The sequence below is a fragment of the Pagrus major genome, chromosome 16, assembly GCF_040436345.1.
Source record: "Pagrus major chromosome 16, Pma_NU_1.0".
NCBI classification, from domain to species: Eukaryota; Metazoa; Chordata; class Actinopteri; order Spariformes; family Sparidae; genus Pagrus; species Pagrus major.
The window spans coordinates 7,798,600-7,820,169 of NC_133230.1; the positions used below are offsets into that span (position 1 = coordinate 7,798,600).

At 43.3% G+C, this 21,570-nt stretch overlaps 3 protein-coding genes across 3 annotated transcripts; all 3 read left to right on the forward strand.

The window, feature by feature from the left end:
* Positions 1-1,269: 1,269 nt before the first annotated feature.
* LOC141010245 (microtubule-associated protein 1S-like) lies at positions 1,270-9,941 on the forward strand. Its single transcript, XM_073483118.1, has 10 exons — positions 1,270-1,432; positions 2,776-2,871; positions 3,929-4,011; positions 4,417-4,554; positions 4,660-5,155; positions 5,454-5,540; positions 5,921-8,367; positions 8,646-8,787; positions 8,900-9,117; positions 9,319-9,941. The coding sequence occupies exons 1-10, from the start codon at positions 1,270-1,272 to the stop codon at positions 9,472-9,474; spliced, it is 4,026 nt and encodes a 1,341-aa protein (XP_073339219.1). The 3' UTR covers positions 9,475-9,941.
* Positions 9,942-12,806: 2,865 nt separating this feature from the next.
* On the forward strand, positions 12,807-16,846 carry LOC141010611 (interferon-induced protein 44-like). The gene is made up of 8 exons (XM_073483658.1): positions 12,807-12,887; positions 13,414-13,908; positions 14,118-14,169; positions 14,470-14,665; positions 14,776-14,928; positions 15,008-15,179; positions 15,407-15,507; positions 15,595-16,846. Exons 2-8 carry the CDS (start codon positions 13,428-13,430, stop codon positions 15,841-15,843), a joined length of 1,404 nt encoding a protein of 467 aa, XP_073339759.1. The 5' UTR covers positions 12,807-12,887; positions 13,414-13,427; the 3' UTR covers positions 15,844-16,846.
* Positions 16,847-17,718: 872 nt separating this feature from the next.
* Positions 17,719-20,185, forward strand: LOC141010539 (growth arrest and DNA damage-inducible protein GADD45 beta-like). The gene is made up of 4 exons (XM_073483536.1): positions 17,719-17,872; positions 18,564-18,665; positions 18,758-18,974; positions 19,215-20,185. The coding sequence occupies exons 1-4, from the start codon at positions 17,835-17,837 to the stop codon at positions 19,317-19,319; spliced, it is 462 nt and encodes a 153-aa protein (XP_073339637.1). The 5' UTR covers positions 17,719-17,834; the 3' UTR covers positions 19,320-20,185.
* Positions 20,186-21,570: the final 1,385 nt, after the last annotated feature.

Below are 21,570 nucleotides of genomic sequence, written 5' to 3' on the forward strand. Positions count from 1 at the left end.
GGCCCTTTTACATCCTTACAAGATGCATATTAATATTAATAAGAAGACTATAAGTGTGATAATAGCTCAGTTGTTTAGGAGAATGCTGCAGTGAAGTTTTGCTGTGAAGCTAAGTTAGTGAATGAACTTATCCTTTAATAGGTAATAAGACTTTTAAAGATTTTTATTAGCATTAATAAGACTATATACATGTAATTAATAGTGTAAAAAACATGTTTAGTGCCAGATTATAAGACATTTTTGAGTACTTCTGAGAAACTCAGTTTATAGACTGCTTAAAAACATTAAAGGAGCAGTCTGTAGTTTTCAGGATGACATTTTAATCAGAAGAGAAAGATCTTTGGGCCTAAACAAACTAAATAAACAAACGCTCTTTGTTTTCATGACTGAATAAACAGAATAAACAAACTGACCTTGAAGGACAACACAGTTTCAAACTGTTTTACTTTGTTTATATGTGGCGGACCCTGCCACCTTTGGTGTATTCAGTTAAGGAAAAAATATTCTGAATTTGAATTTCTTCTCCAAAACTACATAGTGCTCCTTTAATAACAGCCTAATGAATTTCTTTTTTTCTTTTTTTTTTCTTTTTTTGTGACAAACACATTTGATGAGTTTAACTAACATATTATGTCATTTTTAAACCTTTTCTGTGCTTTCATGTTACTTTTTTTAGATTAATACACATCTTACTTTGCAATTATTAACAGTTATTATGCTTTTTGCAGCTATTGCATCTAAAGCGAGAACAAATGCATTTTAAGGTTAATGAATTCTTCTTTTTGTGCACTTATTAACAGTTTTCTTTCATAGTTAACTGTTCATGAGTACATATTTTACTGTTAATAGTATTAATCTTAATAAAGCAACAATAAAAGGAGTAAAGGTTTAGCAATGACATAGAAGGTAAGTTGTAATAACAGGTTAGTTATATTGAAATACATAAATAAATGTGTTTTTGTTGTGCAATTATAAGAAATAACGGTGTTTTGCACTTTTAATAAAAAACAGATGTTGAAACAGCTGGATTGTCGTCATTTTCCCATGCAGCATCACTTGTTGGTAGTTTCCTGTTGATTAAAGCCAATAAAAAGAATATATTGATTATTTTTGCCGCGTTTCATCAATAATTCAGCCTCTTCCTTCACGTCCACTAATGCACGAGTGCATTCCTGCACACCGGCCGCCTGTCTGATATCTCTCGGTAATAAAAGGCGCCGTCAGCTTAGCTTATTCAATGACATCACATCCCAACTGCAGACTCCCAACATGGCGTCCAGCCGGGTGCCGGAGAGGGAGGTCCGGGAGGAGCCGAGGCGCGCCACGACCGCAAACCTCGACTTCAGCCCCCACAAACACTCCCTGCTCATCATTATCGGACGGACCGCACACCTCAGACAGACGGGACACATCTGCGGGGACATTGAACGAGGTACGTTTACAGCCAACCCGCCTCTCACACCTCCCGCACGTCGCTCTCCTCCTTTTCCATATTCGCGTGAAAAATGAAGATGAACGCAAGTTCTCGTCGCGTAAATCACCAGAGGGATGCTTACATTGCCCCATTGCGGTGTTTATGTAATTTTATCCACCCTACTGACCGAGGATGCGTCATCTGGCGGTGCTCCACCATCAGCATCACCTCCTCCTGGGCGCAGTATAATTAAAAGCAGTCCGGAGCGGGGTGGCTTGGGTATCATTGCGCAATGAGAAGCTTTTTGGGGGAAGTGTTGCATGTTGATATTCAGTCAACACATGGCCACTTGTGAACGTTGTGCCATAAAGCTTTGTGTTTATGTAAAGCAGTGCCTGTGGAGGCTGCAGGGAGTAGACATGGGTGCACTGGCATGATAACCCAGGACAGTGCGTGTCTTTACTGTGTGTCTGCAGCTCTGAGGGACATTTGAGTGCATGCAGTTTATGTAAAAACTGCACATAGGCTGAATAAAGATAACAGAGAAGGAAACAGGACACAGTGAGAGATGTTTATCGTCTTCACAAGGCTTATTAACATTTCATAACTGTCTGGTGAGAACCGTGTTCCTTCAAAATGTCAGCTTTTCATGAGCCGAGAAGAGCGGCCCTGTTTTCAGCTGACTGACGTGCAGTTTTTCCGAGTATTTCAATGTGTTTTTAAAGTATTTATCTAAAGGAGGAAGTAAATATCAACACATTTGGAGAATATTACTACCTCTTCTTTTATGAAGTCAGAAAGGTGATAATTCTGCATTATGTTCCTTATTGTTTTTTTACTTTTTGCTGTCCTTAAAGGGCAGCACCACCACTTTTACACATTCAATAGTGTTTACAGGTATTGTTGAGTACTTCTGTATATGTGAAAAAGAAGTTAAAAGTATTTTGTGGCTTTAGAGGAAGCTGCACATAATCTGATGCCTGCAGTGGGATTTAGCCTGGATCCCTCCGCATTTCTTGTAATACCGTTCTCCATGCCTGAGTCAAACTGTTAACTCACTCAGGTTGTTCTGTTTTTCTTGCGGTTCTGTTCTGGGCTCACTCATCCTTTGCTGCAAGAGTGTCTCTGGGTTCGTTAGGTGGAGCGGACAGGCTGGGTGTCCGCCACCTGGCCTGTTAGTTCTCCCTAACGAGCCCAGAGACACTGCAATTGCGACAGCCGAAGTTTACTGGGGAAACTGCGGCTTGCAATCCGCTACATTGTTTTGTTGGCATATTTTTATTTTACAAATGTGTTCGTTGTTTATGACATAGTGAAACCATTTGCTGCCCCATGTGACCGTAAGCCTCTTTTGTCTCCAGGTATTCGTTCATGGGACGTCGACTTAAAATCCTGTAACCTGAACCTCTTTCTCCAAGAGTTTCTCTCCCATCACACAGCGTCTTTCAAGGGTGCAGGTCAGTAACTGTGTTGATTTGACTCCTTGTCCGAACCCTCAGACCCTGTATCCCACAGAAAAAAAGGCCCGTCCCCATGGTAACCCGCCGGTTTGTCCGGTCAGAGGTCAACGAGGAAGGAAGGAAGGAAGGAAAGTGCAGGAGCAGTCGGCGATTGTTAAACATGGGTGGACCCCTTTGGACAGAGAACAATAGAGATCTGTGCCACCTCTCTTTATGCATGTGTCGCAGTATTTCAGTTTGCAGAGTCAAGGACAACCAGGGAAAATGTTGAAAACGCAGACAAACATCAGAGTCAGATAGTCATGTTACAGCTGAGCTGTGAAGTGAGGTGATGAACACAGACAAGAACAGACACATCTCTTTTCACAGAGCACAAAATGGCAGCCGTATACAGACCGTTAGATGGTTATGATTAGACAAATATGTCAGGGTCAGAGTTACTCAGACAGAGTAGGGCTGGGCTTTTGTGGAATTTGGTTGGGAAAAAAAATAACACAGGGGATTGGAGTAACGGGCCCTCGGAACAACGGCATGGCATCATATTTTAGCCTTTATGCTAAGCTAAGATAACGAATTACACACCGAATGACAAGGATGTTTTACATTTGAACTTGAACTAAAATGTGAAAGATGTCATTCAGTGCAACCGTCTGTGAGGACTTGAATCAAAGACAAAGAAACTTTTGTACTTATATGGGTCATCGTTTTCCGGTTGGCTGTGTCCGCCTCCGTATCCTCAAACGTTGATCCAGTTCTCCTCAGACAGGAGTTAACTTGGCATCTCATCCTCAGACAATCCCTCTGACTCAGCTGTTCCACTCTTCTTCCTTCCTCTTTTTTCACTCAGGGAGTCAATCACCCGCCCGGTTATCCCAGTTCAGTTTCTCACTGACCTCTTTGAGTTCACCTCCCATTTGGGTCTGGCTTCGGATCTGTTGGCTCGTTTCCAAACTCCCTCGGCTCTGAATTTTTCCCTCTCTTGTTTGCTTCCCTTTGTCTTGCTGCCTGCCTGTCCCTCTTTTTCTATTCTTTGTTTTTCTCTCTGCCTCTTCAGGGCAGAAGTGTCTGCGCCACAGTACCAGAGTGTTGGACACTCAGGTGCTGATCAGTCCGTCTCAGGAACAGGTTCATTCAGAGGTGAGGGGGAGAAATCCTGGGTCCTTCACCAAGTTCATGGAAGATAGTTGACCAGGACAGGTGTTACAATGATGCAGTTTGTTCATCACAATTTCCAGCAGATCAAGCCTATCAAATGTTTTGTTTTGTCGGACCAACAGTCCAAACCCTAAATGTATTAAATTTACAATGATATAAAGCAGAGAAATCAGAAAATAGTCAAATTTAAGATGCTGTTGCCACCAAATGTTTGGTATTTCTGCTACTCAAATGTGAGTAAACACTGTGAATGTTAATTACTTTTATGCTAATTTAGCTAAAAAAAACCTTTTTCCTCTCTCTACTTTTTATTATTTGATACTGTTCTTTCAGTTTGAGTTATGAGGGATGAAATAATTAATCTCTCCGTCTGTCTGGTCCTGGCAGGTGTCGGCTCTGCTGTCCAGGGATTCGGCTCATAAGCTGCTGATCTTGGCCGGCCAGAGTGTGGAGGACAGTGGAGACCTGCTGTTTCACAGAGGACTGTTCTCACCACACCACCTGAAAAAAATACTGACAGAGCAGGTACAACAGCGTCTCTCTCTGAATTTTTATCTCTTTGTCTGTAAATATATTGATATTACTGTTCAAATCTCTTGTCTGACTGCTGAAAAACTGCTCTGTTTTTAGTTCATAGATCAAGAGAGCTCCTCCTCCAAACTCAGTCTGACTCTAAGTTGTCCCAACATCAGCCAGTGGAGGAATACTCTCGTGGGAAACCAGCCTCTGCAGGGTCCTTTCACGCTGCTCATCAATCCCCCAGAGGTGCTGCCTGCCATGGAGGCCCTGGGGGAATTCACCTCCCTCATCTCTGGCACCCTCTCCCCTCCATCTCCCTTCGACCTCCTGCCTCCTCCCACCACGGTGGGTTTTCTCAAGCTGTCCCGCCCCTGCTGCTACGTGTTCCCTGCCGGCCGCGGCGACTGTGCCTTTTTTGCCATTAACGGGTTCACGGTGCTGGTGGACGGCGGCTCGGACTCTCAGGCTTGTTTCTGGAAGCTGGTCCGCCACCTCGACCGAGTTGATGCAGTTTTGTTAACGCATGTTGGGACAGAGAACCTCCCCGGGGTCAATGTCTTCCTGGAGAGGAAGGTGGCTGAGTTGGAGCTGAGCTCTGATGTCAAAGGTAAGAGGTCGAGTCAGTTTTATTCATGCTGTACAGCCCAAAATCAAAAGTTTGCCTCAGAGGGCTTTACAATCTGCTCAGCATACATCACTTTCTATAATTAGACCCTTGATTTCGATAAGGCATAACTCCCCTTAAAAAACCAACAGGGGAAAACCCTTAGAAAGAGCAACAGAGGAGGGATTCCCGGTGATGTTTCTGATTCATCATGATAAAAGGAGATCTGTCAGGAGATATCTCTTTAGTCCACTCCTCTTTATGTGTTTCTCTGTGTCTCTATCTCCTTTTATCTGAACAGATGACTCCTCTAAGAGGCTTATCTCCCCAGAGCTTGGAGTTGTTTTCTTTAACGCCCCCAGCAGGTTGCAGCTGGAAGATCAGCCCTGTGAGTGATGCATTCAAACCTACAGTAGTACAGTACGTCTCTGCAATCTGCGGATATGTTGAGTAAATGTTGGCAGTTTACATTAATGCAAACCATATATGTTTACATTGAAACTTTACATTTCTTTATGTTGCAACTTTACGGTTCAGTTTTAAATGTATCTTGTGACAACACTGTGCTTATGGTCTGGTTAGGTTTAGGCACAAAAAACACTTGGTTAGGGTTAGGAAAACATCATGTTTTGGTTTAAAATACCTGTTTTTTGTTACTACAAACATGATTGTAAATGTCCAGACTTCCCATGAAACATGGTTTCATGAACAGTTGGGTTTCTAATGTGAATGATTGCTATCAAGTAAAGTTATCATTCTTCTTCTCAGGTGCGGACAGTGTACTGAAGAGCACACAGCAGGGGGCTCTAACCCTAACCTTGTTAAAGAAGTTAGAAATCAGACCACAGCCATTGTTTCGACCACAAGGGATCCCCATTGAGCCACTGACCCTGTTCCAGAAGATGGGAGTGGGACAGCTGGATTTATACATCCTCAACCCCGGCAAAAACAGTCAAGAGTACCAGACATTCATGCAAAACTGGCCTGATGCCGTGTCATCAGCATCCAAATCCCAAACTCTCCCTCTCACCGCGCTGGCCTCAGTGTCTGCGCTGCTTGTGTGGCACCCAGCGTGTCCCCAGGAGAAGGTGGTCAGGGTGCTGTTCCCCGGTGTCACCCCACAGGCAAAGCTGCTGCAGGGGCTGGAGAAGCTGAAGGGTCTGGCCTTCCTCCAGAAACCTGCTGTGACGACCGGGGACCTGGAGAGGCTGGGAGAGGACAAAACGCCCAAGAGGACGGAGAGCCAGGACAGTGGTAAGTCTCAAGGGAAGGAGTCAACGGTGAAACACGGAAAAGATCGGGGAGGTAAAGAAGAGGGGAAAGGAAAACTGTTAAACGGAGTCGCTGCAAGAGATGCTGATAAAACCAGAATCAAAGAGACAGGTGTCAAGCACAAAGCAGCATCTTCAGAGAAGAATACTTCAAAGAAAGGAGGAGGTAAGGATGGGAAGAAGGAGGATAAGCCTGGCAATAAAGAGGAGAACGGTGTTACGAGGCATGATCAGGGGAAAAGGGATGCTCTCACTCCAAAACCAAAGAATGACAATAAAACTAAACTCAAAAAGGAAGCAAAAAATGACTCCAAAACAGGGGGGAAGAAAACAAAAAAAACATCAGGAAAGGAGGCAAATAATGGCAAGAAGGTGCATGAAAACGCTGAATTACCAGATAACAACTCAACAAAACCTGATGCTGGGACTGTGTTATCAGAGCCAGAGAGACTCGATGCAGAGCAAAAACCAGAGAAACAGTCTGAAGAGAACCCCTGTGGCTCCAAAATGTCTACCCCTGAGGACATGACAGCTGATTTTCTAAAGCTCAGGGAGGAAACTGCAGCACAGGTGGAAACAGCAGATAAAGGAGAGCAGAAAAGCAGTGAGTCCGGAAATGAAAAAAGCCTTGGAGACCTGAGCAAAGCGGCTGACACACTTGAGGAAGAAGCCGGAGATAATGCAGGGATAATGGGAGGAGAGAGTGGTGATAATGGAGCGCGAGACAAGGCTTGGACTGGAGAGAAAGCGCCAGAAGACCAGCCTGGAAATGCTTGTAAACCAGCAAAGGTTGTAGGATTCCCATCTCCCTTGAATAAGGCGCCAAAGAATGAGCCCTCAGACCAGCTCGACTTAACCCCGACTGAATACACTCTCCTGGACGGGGCTTTGAGAAGCAGCCCTCCCTCCAGATCCTCTCCAGAGAACCAGGTGCCAGTCAGCCCTGACGAGGAGACGGTAGAGCCCGCATCCCCTGATTCACGGCCCAACAGCGCAGGCCACACTCCTTACTGTCTGTCCCCAGATGATGTGTGGTGCAACAGGGCCACTCTCAACAGGTTACAGGCCCAGATGGGAAACGAAGAGTCAGCTAATGTCAACGATTCATCCAAGCAGAGTGAGGGACAATTAAACCAGCCCAAAACCACTCCAGAGAGCCAAGCAAACCCCAGAGAGAAGCACCTAAGTTTCCTTTCTTTGGGTTCATTTAAAGACGGCTCTTCAGACCCCTCTCCGTCTCTCACTACCACCACTACTACACACTCAATGCCGGCAGAGGTGAGCTCACCTCAGTCCACAGAGGTAGATGAGTCACTGTCCATGTCCTTAGAGCAGGGACCAACCTCTGTGAGCCAAAGAGATGGGGATGACAGCCTTCATCACTCAAGCTCCAATGGAGGCCATTTTGTTGGGATGTCTTTACCAATGAAGAAGCCACCAAGATCTGTAGGGCAGGGTTTCGAGATGGGGCGGCCTCCGGCTCCTAACACACTTCATTTTGAGGCATCAGCTCACGATGTGGATCTATGTCTGGTGTCTCCCTGCGAGTTCAAGCATTTCAAACAACCTGACTCTGGCTCAGGTGCGAGCGAGTCCCCCAGAGGAGCTTTTACTCCACATCATCACGGCAACAACAACAACAACCCCAAAGACACATCGCCCAGCGAGTCAAATGCCCCCGCCTGCACTGAGGACTGCCCGTCCACCACCGCAGAGGGAGTTCTGGACTCAGATGAGGATGAGTCATGTAGTGAGCCGTCTAACTCGCCCCATGACCTCCACACCAGCCGGGCTCTGCCCCAGGACCCTCTTCCTGCCCCTCTCAGGGACAGTCCACCCCTGCCCCCTCATCCTGACACCTCCATGCCCGTTCCTCAGTCTGACTCTGATGCTCACGGGAAGAGGGCAAAAGCCACTGGCACACGAGGCAAAAAATCGCCAGCGGTGAGTTTGTCTTATTAGCATTGACGAAAAGGATGTTTATGTAATTTGGCGCATTAGTTCATGTGTAGCATTTAAGCTAAATCGTTTGGTTAAAGGTCCTATTTGTAAGAAAAGTTGTTTTTTGATTATCATTCCCAGCACATCAAAAACTGATGCTTTGGGTTTTCCAACTCGTCAAATACTGTGTTTATTGGTAAAGTCCCTCTCCAAAAACCACCTTCAACTAAGAAGATACTTTCTGTAGATTCATAAAAATCAATTTTGCTTTTTGTGACCAGGTTACTGAGGCCTCCCAAAGATCAGGCTCAGGGAAAAGCAGGACAGGGAACCAAAGTGGAGTCCTGAAGGGGAACGCCTCGTCTACTCGAACGCCTTCCTCCAGCCCCCGTTCGGCACCAGCAAAATCCTCACCCAATCCAGGTATGAGGCGTATAATGTAAATGATATAGAGAGCTGTAAATCGTTTTGTACTTTTCAAACTAAAGTGTGTCCACAGTTGGTGTCCGCTTAGCTGCTCTCTCTCCTGTCACAGGCTCTAAGTCTACCTCTGCAGGAGAAGTCAGCCTATATGTTGACCTGGCCTATATTCCCTATGGAGGCTCCTCTTCAACAGTCAACGTGGACTTCTTCAGATGCGTTCGCTCCTCTTGTTACATCGTCAGTGGCGACAGTCCAGAGAGAGAAGAGCTGTTGAGGCATACGCTAGACGCATTACTGGATAGCAAGAAATCCTGGCCTGAGACTATGCAGGTAGAAACACACAACTAGAATGGCAACCCTTTTTTGTCATCTTAAGCATGCAGCAAAACAATAGATCCATGTGAATCTGTAAGGTAAACTGGATCACCTATCCATGTTTCTCTGCAGCTACTGAAAACACATTTTAAAAGTAACCAATGCAGATCATTTTTTCTCCCCTTTTCATTCCCTTATCCTTGTCCTTTCTTTCAGGTGACAGTGATCCCCACCTATGAGTCGGTGGCGATGCAGGAGTGGTACCAGCAGACCCTGGACAGACAGAAGGAGCTGGGCATTACCGTCCTGGGCTCTAACAGCACTGTCGCCATGCAGGACGAGACCTTTCCCGCCTGCAAGATAGAGTTTTGAGGCAGACTCTTGGGATGCAGCGGCAGAGGATGGATGGTGATTATGAGCTGAAGAATGGAAATATGTGTGACCGTCAGAGAAAGTTAAAAGGAAATTTTCTGGCCCTTTTCTGCATGAACGCATCCGAGTGGGTAATGACGGGACGTTCACCCCATCCCCTCTTGATTAATCTCTTCTTTGTGGGCTCCTTTTGCACCAGAAAGCCCTTATTTCTCTTGATCCAAGGAGAACACGTTCCCGTGGGGAGTTTTGCATGAATTTCTGTGACCCATGACCCTGTGCGAAGCAGGAGAGGTGATGACACTGGCTGCAAGAGAAGCACGTCGGGCTGCAAATGTGCATCCACATGAAAGCTGATGTTGTAGATTAGTCAATGTAGTTAGCATACATGCGGTTAAAGGCGCTATATGTGGGCTTGTTTTCTCAACACATTCAGCACTGAGGTGTGATAGTAGGCTGTGCGATGTTTAAAGACCGAATTCGCTGCTTTTAATACAACATTTATTAAGTTAAATACATTTGATTTAGCAAATTAAACTACTGAAAATACTTGTTGGTTTATAAAAAACACTGAGCACATTTTATTTCTTTTATTTACTAAAATTATATTTGTCTGATCAGCACGGAAGATGACTAAATTGTAAAAAAAAAAATAAAAAAAATAACATTTTACCTTTAATGACATCACAGTGTGCGGTCAGGTGTTTGTTGTGAGCGCCGAGTGCAGACATGAGATAAGCTGTGTCGTGTGTCGTAACTGCTTTAAGAAGTATCGCTCCACCGTGGCTTCACTGCTGACCTGACGTGACGTATCTAACGCGAGTGATAATCGCCCGCTGGATCTGAGATTAATGGATCTGCAAAGACAAATCTGTCGGCAGGGATTAGAGCACCAGATTAAAATGAATAGCATTACAGCAATCATCTTATTAAGTATCGCAATTAATTGTAATCCATTACGAGTGCTTAAAATCATACTAATCAGGAATCAGACAGCAACATAGATGTTTAAAAAAAGTGATGACATGTACTTTGATTGTTAATATGATCATGAGCTTATTGTGGACACATATTTTGCACAGCATTAATTCATGGTGTGGTCACAGTGGGTGGTAACGACAGCTTTCCACGTTGTAGTTTGTACATACGAATTAATTAAAAATCAGATTCTATTTATATTTAGAACAAAGTAATCTTGAAACTACTGGATTGCTGTACTAATATCAGTAATGCTTTAGTTTTTTGGGTCCATAATTTGTTCATGATTTACTAGAAAGTTTTCTGGACTGATGTATATCATTGACATATATTACGGATAGATTTTCCAATAATAAATGACTAATAAATTAATATTTACTTTAGTTTAAAGGTGCACTATGTAGTTTTGAGGAAGAAATTTTAATCAGAGGAGAAAGAGAAAGATCTTTATTGGCCCTAAACAAACTTTATTTGTTTTGACGACTGAATAAACAAACTGACCTTAAAGGACGACACAATTTCATACTGTTTTTCTTTGTTTATATGTGGCGGACCCTGCCACCTCTTTACCTTCAAACAGCATTCTAGGAACCTTGTTTTCCTCTGAGAACAGCTTGTTTATTCACTTATGGAAAAATGTCCATGAATGAATTGTTTTATAACCTCATTGATATTGTAAAGATTAAAATCTGGGTTTGAATTTCTTCTCCAAAACTACACAGTGCCCTTCTAAATCGTGGTCCAAGGGCCAACAGCAAACACCTGCTATGTTAAAATGTAAAATGGGGTCCCAGGAGCCTTTTAAAGGATTAGTTCACGCAAACATGAACGTGACATACAGTACAGAGTGTCCTCAATACCAAAGCATGAGACTGCAAAGACACCACTGACCATTGTTTCTGCTCCGTCTGAATGCTGCCTCCGAATACAGAAAAACAAACGTCGTTTTGATTCTCAAATCAGCTGAAATATATTTTGTAATTATATAAATGCACTGTTACACTTTTATCATCAGAGATTTTGTTTTGTTTTGTGCAATCACCTTTTATTTCTGTTTGTGTCACATATCCGACCCTAACTCATTAATGATGCCCCCCCAAATTTTCCACACACGTCTGTTTTCTGCAAAAGGCTGCCAGATTAAATGATGTATTGTGGGGTTGAACCAGATCTGTAATCATGGGTAACTTGAACCCCACAGTAGCCGAAGTGAATTGTAACTATGTGTATGTGTCCCGCATGTATAAACTGTATGTAGCCTACTGTATGTTGTTTCATTCATGATATTCATGAAGACAGAGAGCAAAGCACTGTGGGAGAGCGGGATGGTTGGGTTAAAAAAAAACGTCTCTACTGGGATTAACGTAGAGAACATTTCACTTTGTCTGTAAGCGCATACTGTAACAAAATGTATGGGTTGTGGGGCCGGCAGTAATGTATGAATAAAGAATGTGCATCACCATCCGAACGTGTCTGTTGAGAGTCATGGAAGTGCAGATTCCTTATTAGTGCTGCCTTATGGACGCTGAATTAAGTAAGTTATCCTGCTCCTTATTAGCAGAAACATCTCAGCAACAAAGCAACAAAATACAACTATTATATACATGCAGATCGGTGCACAGTACTGTAGATGTACTGTATATAAAGCAACAATGGACACTAACATAAACGTCTAGTATAGACGTATAGTATAGTATCTGCATGTGCAGCATATACAGTGTGGATATTTTCTCTTGCTTCTTACGCTAATTAACTATTTGAAGGTCCATTGAGTTATCAGAGAAGTAAAAACAATGTGCAATGTGTTTTTGTGAGATGATGAAAAGTTGGCATCTTGGAGGTAAATGGACACTTTTGTACATTTTTTGGTACCAGTTACTGTAGTTTTTAGATCAGCAAAACAGCATGAAAGATTATAAAAAATGAGACTGAGGACTACTGAGTGCACGTCCTGTTCCTGAACAATGGTAAATACATTTTTTGATTTAATTTGCGGCTTGTTTTAAGTTTATTGCTTGTTGCTTTATATTCATATGCTGCTTGACCAGGACTTATATAGAGATTAGTCTACCCAACAGCAGAAGTTGTTAAAATTAGCTTTACACTGACAACATTAAATGATAATATTCCAATAACATATAAATGGGATGAGTATAAACATTTTGCATAATGAGTATGTTGACGTTTCATATTTTAAGTTCATTTTGCTGCCAGTGTACCTAAAAAAGAGGATTTTAAATTAAAACTTCAGAACTCATTAGACCTACCTCCTGACACACCTCACATTCATTTTTACAGGCTGTTTAACTAAAGGGAGGACCCTCCTAAAGGGCTGGTCATGGTAGTAAAAACTTACTTTCACTTCTGTTTTTAGAGACAAACAGGGACTGAACCACTGCGACCAGCTGCTTTTAATTGAAACACTTCTACTGTAGGTGAGTTTGATCATATTTTCTTCATACTGCTAAAGTCAGATAAAAACAACAACTCAGAACTGTGATGCTGGTCTGTTATCAATTATAGATTGATGATGTGTTGGTTTTTTACTGTTTTCTAGTGGATAAAGGCTTGCTTTCACTTTCTGTTAGAGGCTGAAAAAAACGGTGAAGAATGTTTGAAATATCATATTTCATCCTTTACATGTCACATGAAAACCCTTTTTGTGTTTTTTGAGGAAAGTATGCTTTATTGGAAATCTCTCTTTTTGTGTTAAACATTGAACAACTCGTATGCACAGCATGCTTCATTTAGCAAGGATCTTGGCTGCAATCAGGGTGTTGCCCGAAGCTGTTTCAGTTCACCTGCCATGTGATCATTACATCACAATAAATATACAGAATTTTGAAATCGTCTTTTTCAGTCACCACTTTGTTCTCAAAGAAATCCTTTTAATGGAGAATACAGCAGACTCAAATATTAAAAACTCTACCATAATATCTAATCACAGTGCTGCATCCTCAGGTCTTCCCTCCATCATGTCTGTCGTCACATCCAGCCTGTCTAGAGATCAGGAGAGCCAGCTGCTCTCTCTCCTCGGTCACGTCAGACTCCACCTGCTCTACAAAGCCAGCGTCCACGGCTTCACCGCTGCCGCTTTCCACAGCCACTGTGACAAACAGGGGCCCACCGTCCTCGTCGCCTATAACGCAGCTGGGTTCGTCTTTGGGGCTTACACCTCCAAGGACTACACCCAGAGCGGAGAGGGCGTCAGGGACGAGCAGGCCTTCCTCTACAGCATCAAGGCACAGGAAAACAAACCGCTGAGGGTGGCAGGTATCAGCGGACAGTGTGCCTTCACAGATGTAGGCACCGGCCCGAATTATGGTGCTTTGGTGTTCCTGCATGACGACAAACCTGCTTTCCAGTCCGTCCCAGGGACAAGCTTCCAATTTCAGGCTGCAGCGATGCACGGAAATGACTTGGTGCTGACTGAGTTTGAAGTGTATCGAGCTGAAGGTGTGTGACGATTAGCACTGATTCTTATTGAACATAGAAAGTTTATTTTATTCACATACTTGCAGTCAAGTACATAATTGGTCATTTTTTAGCCCATGACATGATTAAAATCTGCAAGTAAATTGACAAAGAATGGCATTTTCTTAATGTGGACTGTAGTGAATGCCGTCATGTTAAATGAATTTATTTTCATTTATTTTCACTTGCAGGTTTAGGAAGTCTCCTGCCCAAACCCTGGAGGAACGTGCAGTGGACTCCTGAGTACGTACATGTGGGACTTTTAGTCCCAGGAACAAGTTTTCAAGTATCTGAGAGGTTCTTTCAGGCTGCGTTTCCAGCACATCTACAGGCACACAAAGATTCGCTGATATATGAAAAAGAAACATAATTTTGGCGTGCGATTCACTGTTGGACTCACAAGTGCCTTCTAAGATCCTCCTATGGTAGATAAAACACGATAAACTGCCCTCTGGAGTGTTCTCCAGTGTATTAACGTGCACATCAGTTGAACTATCCAAACCTCTTTAGGTACCGTGTTTATGATGCTTCTCTTCCCTCTAGGAGGAAGCAGCAGTTGATGAAGAAGATTCAGAGCTATCAGCCTGACATTAAAGCAGTTAAACAAGCCCGGGTGGCGTTGGTGGGACGCATCGGGGCCGGCAAGTCCAGCTTCTTCAACTCCATCAGCTCTGCGTTTCGAGGCAACATGACATCCCAGGCCATCGCCGGTACAGCAGGCAAGAGTGTGACCACTCAGGTACCAGCACAGGATGTCATACTTTGACTGTTCAGAGGGGCCTGACCCCTTGAGTAAAGGGTAACTACACAGTTTATTCAACTAAATTACACTTCATGTCTCCTCTGTAGTTCCGCACCTACACCATCAAGGCAGGGAAGGGCGGTGAAGCCCTCCCTCTGATCCTGTGTGACACAATGGGCCTGGAGGAAAACCCTGACTCTGGTTTGGACACTGAGGACTTGGTCAACATCTACAAGGGTCACGTAAAGGATCGCTACCAGGTCTATACAACTACCTTATTATCTACATTTTTGTGTGACTGATAACGTGGTCCTAATGATTCTGCCTCTCGCTCCTCAGTTCAGTCCCTCCACTCCTATCCTGGCGGACGCTCCAGGCTATAGGCAGAAAGTGACTCTGAACGACAAGATTCACTGTGTGGTTTATGTGGTCGACACCTGCAAGGCCTCTCTCCTCACACAGAAGATGCTCGACAAGTTTACTGCCATCAGGACCAAGACCAACCAGCTGGGTGAGGAGTATAATAATGTTATTTTAGCAGGGTTTTATGATTCTAATTTGTGACACAAACACATTATTTTCTTTTTGTACACCAGTTATTTTTGCTTTTTCACCAGCTGAATTATATTTCCTTCTTGCTGTAATAACTCTCTTTCCTCCTAGGGGTCAGTGAGCGTTCACTTTATCTTTCCGTCTATTTCAAATCTGCTCTTTTCTTTCTCTTGTGATCTCTCACAGGTATTCCTCAGATTCTGCTGATGACCAAAGTAGATGAGGCCTGTCCGCTGGTGGCAGAGGACTTAAAGAATGTTTATCGCAGTGTTTACATCCAGAGAAAGGTAAAATAGTCATACTGAGGTGGAAGCTTGTTATTGTTGTTTTTTTATAACTTCATCCATCTAGATTTCTTTCTTTCTTTCTTTCAGGCCCGGGAGTTGAGCGAGTCTCTCGGCATCCCCCTGTCCTGTGTGCTGCCGGTGAAGAACTACAGCGAGGAGCTGGAGCTGGACCACGACACTGACATACTGCTGTTTTCTGCCGTGGAGCAGATACTGAACTACGCAGACAGCTTCTTTGAGAACCAGGTTGTTGAGGACCAAGAGGTGAATGATCAACCGGAGCTCTACAGGTCCAGTGATCATATCCGAGCAGACATATCAGGACGCATTGTTTGAAAGACAGATATCAAACTCAAAATAATGAGTCGGTTGATCAGATATATTTAATTAATGCATGTTAACAGGTTTATCCATTTCTTTGTAGTTGTCTGTAATAGTCAGCACGTTTACATTTTCTCCATCATCAGATTGGGTGAGAACAATTTGATCAACAGCTCCAAAAGTACTAATTAATGGACCTCGAGATGCGATTTATATTATAATTCGTATCAGATATTCTGTCAATGCAACTTGTAAACTGTGATTTTGTTGTTCTTTTCTGTACATGCGACATCTATTGCATGTCTCTGTCCTGGGAGAGGGATCCCTCCTCTGGCTCTTCCTGAGGTTTCTCCCATCTTCTTTCTGTTTTTTCCCGGTTAAAAGGGTTTTTTCCAACAACATGGCAAGTTTTTCCCCACTTGAATCGAGGGTCTAAGGACAGAGGATGTTGTTCACTGTACAGATTGTAAAGCCCATTGAGGCAATGTGATTGTGATTTTGGGCTGTATGAATAAAATTGATTTGATTTGATTTAGACTCCTTAAACCCTCAGAAACAATTGAAGATTCAGCATCTGCAGTTTCAATTTCAAGACATTTTTTTTTGCCTAAATATGGAAGTGCAATCGACTAACTCTTGAAACTCAAGACACTTTAGATGTGTTTTTTCAAACTAAAAGTCAAAGATATGTTACTGGCATACACATAATCTTAAAAATAATATATCAAAAGTAAAGTAGTTGATTGGCCTGGAGTGATGTTAGCTACTAAATAAACCTCGAAATGAGATTGTTTTGCTAACGTTGAGTTTCAGACATCTTGAAACGTTCACAAACTAAATAGGTTTATACATTTTGCTTCAAGTTGGGTTTATTTACTCTTAAAAACCACTTCAGTTGTTGTATTTTTGGTCACTTTTCTTTTTTAGCCATGAAGAGGTTTTAAGTTGATGCACGTGTCCAGAGATTTCACTTTTTCTGCACGTTTTGCTTCTCTAATAAAGATATTGTGGGGCTTTACACTCTGTTGTCAGTTTTTATTGCTCTTGTTATCATTATCCGGCCACAAAATGAAAATAACCAGATAGGAGTCGGATAATGACTTGTTTGGTGGTTGGTTTGTCAGCAGGATTACACGAAAACTACTGGACAGATTTCCATGAAACTCGGATGGAGGATGGGTCTCGGCTCAGGGAATAATAGATGGATCTTGATGAAAAAAAGATCACCCGTATTTAGGTGGCTGGTATCTATGAGGTCCTAGATCCCAGAGCTTAAAGGAGCACCGTGCAGTTTTGGTGGCAGGGTCTGGCAGATACAAACAAAGTAAAACAGGATGAAATCATGTTGTCCTTTAAGATCAGTTTGTTTATTCCCCATATCTACATAGTGCACCTTTAAATTATGGCTCAGCAGTTATGGTTGATATTGAATTAATCTTAGGGTATGATGCCATCACAGTTTTATAAAAGCAGGAAGGTTATGCAGCTTTCTCCTCCCTTCGGTCAGCCACTAGATGTCAGTCATAATTTCATAATCTCTAGTCACCAGTTATGAAAACTTGTTATGAAAAGATGACAAGCTGATGTTGCACAACTGCATCCGGTCCAACACAATCAATCAAGTGTTTATTCTTAATTAGTTGATTTTTTTTAATGATGAATTTCCCTTGTAGTTATTTGTGTACATGCATAGATCAAGAAGTCAGGATGACGAAGCAAAAGTCGTGTGAAACCATCCCTGAATGCAACCACACAATCAAATGAAACCACAGAAGGGAGACGGAGGGTTTTCCTCGCAGCCAATCGCAGGAGTCGTGCAGTTTCGGTCCCGCCCTCCTCTCAGCTCCGGTATAAAGCGTGTCGCAACGTTGCCAACAACAAACACTCGAGCAGAGCCTGGAAACACACACACACACTGAGGAGACACTTAAAACACCTCACTTAACAACAATATCACCTTTTTTTTCTTCATCTCCCTCTGGGATTAATTTTGGATTTGCACAAACATGATCCCCGAGGAAAGCTGCGGCTCCATCGAGAACAGGTGAGATTTCATTTTCACTTCAGGCTCCAGCTGGAGTTTTTATGGCTTTTCTGAGCAATGTGCATGAAAATCATGTGCTGGACAGGAATGCGTAATGTCCTTTGACCTCTGCGTTGCATGAAGTGAGCTTGGATTATAGCTGGAGTGCAGAGATTTGCAGCAACACATGCTTAATATTTCCAAGCATTTAAAGTTTGACATATAAGATTACAACTTTAAAAGCTGCATAGCGTAAATCATTTTTGAGCTTTAAAAAAAAAAAAAAAGTCACATAACATCACTCTCATGCTAATTTTAGGATTTGATTGCGCAATACTGTGCCTACATGTTGCCCACCCTGCAGGGAGGCTGCATGTGGACTGCTGTATTTATTTATAGTAGGCTTGAAGTCAATCTTTTATGAATAACTTGAGTTGTGCTTCAGGAAGGGAGACTTTTTTTCTTGGTCAAGCCTGGGAGAGAAGGCATCTTTAAGACCAAGCTGCAGAACAACCTGTAATTTTATAATGAAATGTACTTTTGGTGTCTTGTAACTTGGTCTCAGGGTTAGAGCTAGGGGTTCATGAATTTGGTTGATACAATATTTTAATGATTTATTAAAAAACTGCAGCAGGTGTATGACAGGACCAGTGTTAAGTCATTTATTCGATTGCAGAATACAATGAATGATTGTTCTGTCTTTCCCTCTCAGGATGCAGGCTGTGGGTCTGGCTCTGGAGGAGTTGCTGGTGACGGCTCAGAAACAAGACTGCCTGACCGTAGGCATCTATGAATCAGCTAAACTTCTTAATGCGTGAGTTGCAACTACTTCACAGTGCCCGTACAGCAGAAAATAACTTCATCCCACACATAACTCATCCGTAACTTTTCTCTTGTGCTCCTCAGAGACCCGGACAGTGTGGTCCTGTGCGTCCTGGCAGCTGACGATGCGGACGACGTGGCGCTGCAGATCCACTTCACCCTGCTGCAGTCCTTCTGCTGCGACAGTGGCCTCACGATCCTGCGTGTCTCGGGAGTCCGGCGGCTCCAGCAGCTGCTGGGAGCTGTGGATGCCAACAGAAACCAGGAAGAGCTCAGAGACCTCCACTGCATGCTTGTTACGGTGAGTTGACTCAGTCAGCACAACGGCAGCTCTCTCTTATGTAACTGCAAGCCCAGAGTGGGAATGTAACCTTACAGATTATTTTTCATGCCGTGGCTAAAATGCTGCTTCAGACTTTTGGCTGAAGTGAACTTTCATGTACTTTCTGGAACTTTTCAAACAATTTCCTTGTTGCAAAAGCTTCCTGCAGACAGAATTCAACATAAGCCTGAAGTTGAATTTGATGTGTTTGATTCCCAGAACCCCCAGGCTGATCACTGCAGGCTACAGGAGGTGGGGACCTACTGCCAGGAGAGCCGACGCCTGGACCAGTGGGTGCCTGAGCTGGTCCTGCAGGAACGCTGAAGGGCCTGGCACCCACATGCATGAACAAAAAACAAACGGGAGCTTTCTGGGTTCAGATACTCATGAACCTTCGTTGCTCGTGCGGGGATCGCCTGGAGTGGACTGGGCCGGGCCGTCCTGACTGATGACCAGCAGGAACCAAGGACTCAGTGACTTGTGATAAAGTCAGAGCGGAGACTGGTTTACGAAATCTGTTTCGTGCAAAAGATACAAACAGAAAATCAGATTCCCACTGTCAGTAAAACTAGATCCAAGCTTCTATTTTGCGCTTCTGTTTGGCTGCTTCCGACGGGGTGTGACGATCAATCAGAGGAGTAGTAGCATTACAGAAACGTGCCCACACCCCAACCTGGAAATACCTGTGTGTTTTCTATGGACCTGACAGGAATGCTGTAATGAAACTATGCCCAACATTCCTGTGCATTCCGACATGGGAGAGTCCTTGGAGAGAAGGTGTGTGTGAATGCGTGGTATGCGTGCACAATACTCGGGTCTCTCTTTAGAAAAAGACTGGGCGTGCGGCGTGTGCATTCTTGAAATGAGCAGCCGATCCTGCGGAGGAATCGTCGCCATAGAAACTGAAATGGAAATGATGTTTTGAGTTAAAGTCGCACAGGGTTTATCGGCCCAATAAAATACATGATGATTTTGGTCGGAGGAGGGTGCAGAGTGAGCTGTACATGAAGTGTGTCGGCTGTAAATTCTCATTGTGCTGCAACAGAAATCACAGTCGGTATCGTTGTGCCTTCAGGAGTGCTGCTTCTTTGATAAAATGCCATTATGAACTGTAATTTATTGACTGTATGAGTGTATTGTGTAGCTATTTATTGTCTGATTTTGTGCTCAATAAATTATTGTATTCATAACTGATGGACTGCTGTTTATCAAGATGTTTGCGCTCAGATTTCAATGCAATGTGTGCGTAATGAAACTGGAGTTACAGCTGAGTCACGCAACTACAGTCAAAGTCATGGAAAAAAAACATGCACATGGGCCAAGGTCTTTGTCAGGTGCATTACAGTTTCTTTGTAGTAAACAAAAAGTCTGTCAAGAGAGGGAAACTGGGGTGGAGACAGAAACTCTCCGTGGTGGAACAAACAGGCAAAACAAGCTGATGCAGATCTGTTGTCCCTGCAAGTCGAGCGGGTGGAGGCGGGAAAAGTTTCAGGAATGATGCTCAGACGATTTCTTCCAAGCAATTTGCATTTTAGCTTTGTTTTATGTCACGTTACCAAGCTAAACTTGCACATGCACGTTCCTGAGAGGGAGCCAAATCATTTGCAAACATCATCCCAGTGGAACCCCACCCATGCCACTCTATCTTCACATGATCAGGTAGCATGATGTTCCTGCCAGACAAGTGTTTTTATCCCCTGTGCCCTCCTTTCACTCTGATTCTCTCCCCACTCCACCCTCCGCTCTCACATGTCTGTTCTCGGCTCAGACTGCACAGCAGAGGAGTGGGAACATTCAGGCACATGGACCTCCCATTTGTTTACCACTGGCTGGACAGGGGTGTGACAGAAGAGGGGGACGGACCTTTTGATTGGCTGCAGTTCATCCACCCTCAATGTGATTGGCCCTGACTTGCAGGGGGGTTGGTTTGAAACTTGGAGGAAACTCGTGACTGTTGAAGCAGTGCTTCAAAGGGCAGAGAGACAGCCTGAGACAGAGGGCCTGCAACAATGACATTCCTTTCAAATTATCCAAAAGGGAGGCTTAAACAAGTCGTGCTCTTTTGTTTACTCCTTCTGCAGCAGGTTCCCATCTTTTGTACTGTGCACCATGTACCTATTAGAACAGAGAGCATGTGTGTCCATGTGCATTGTGTACCTCTACAGTCAGTCTGAGAAAAAACACCTCCTACTCAAGGAAAATAAAAACACAGAATAGACCATGAGACCTTACTTATGCAATACTAATGTCGTCATATCGGAGTTAATGTAACGAGCATTTGTGTCAACTTTCAAGTCCTAATTATGACCCAGAAACTCAGCTTCTTCTCCAATATATCCAATATGGTCTTCACGAATGTGGTATGTAGGACTGAAAGAGCCAGAATTAAGAAATATATAATAATTAATACATTTAAAAATGAATAAATCAAATGAAAAATTAGTGGCAAAGTAAATTAATGGATGAGTTATTGCAAAGGTAAATAAATACAGAGGCAAAATAAAGCAAAAATATCAATTTATGTCATGTTATTGGTGTATTTAATCCCATAAATCTATTTAAATATATATATATA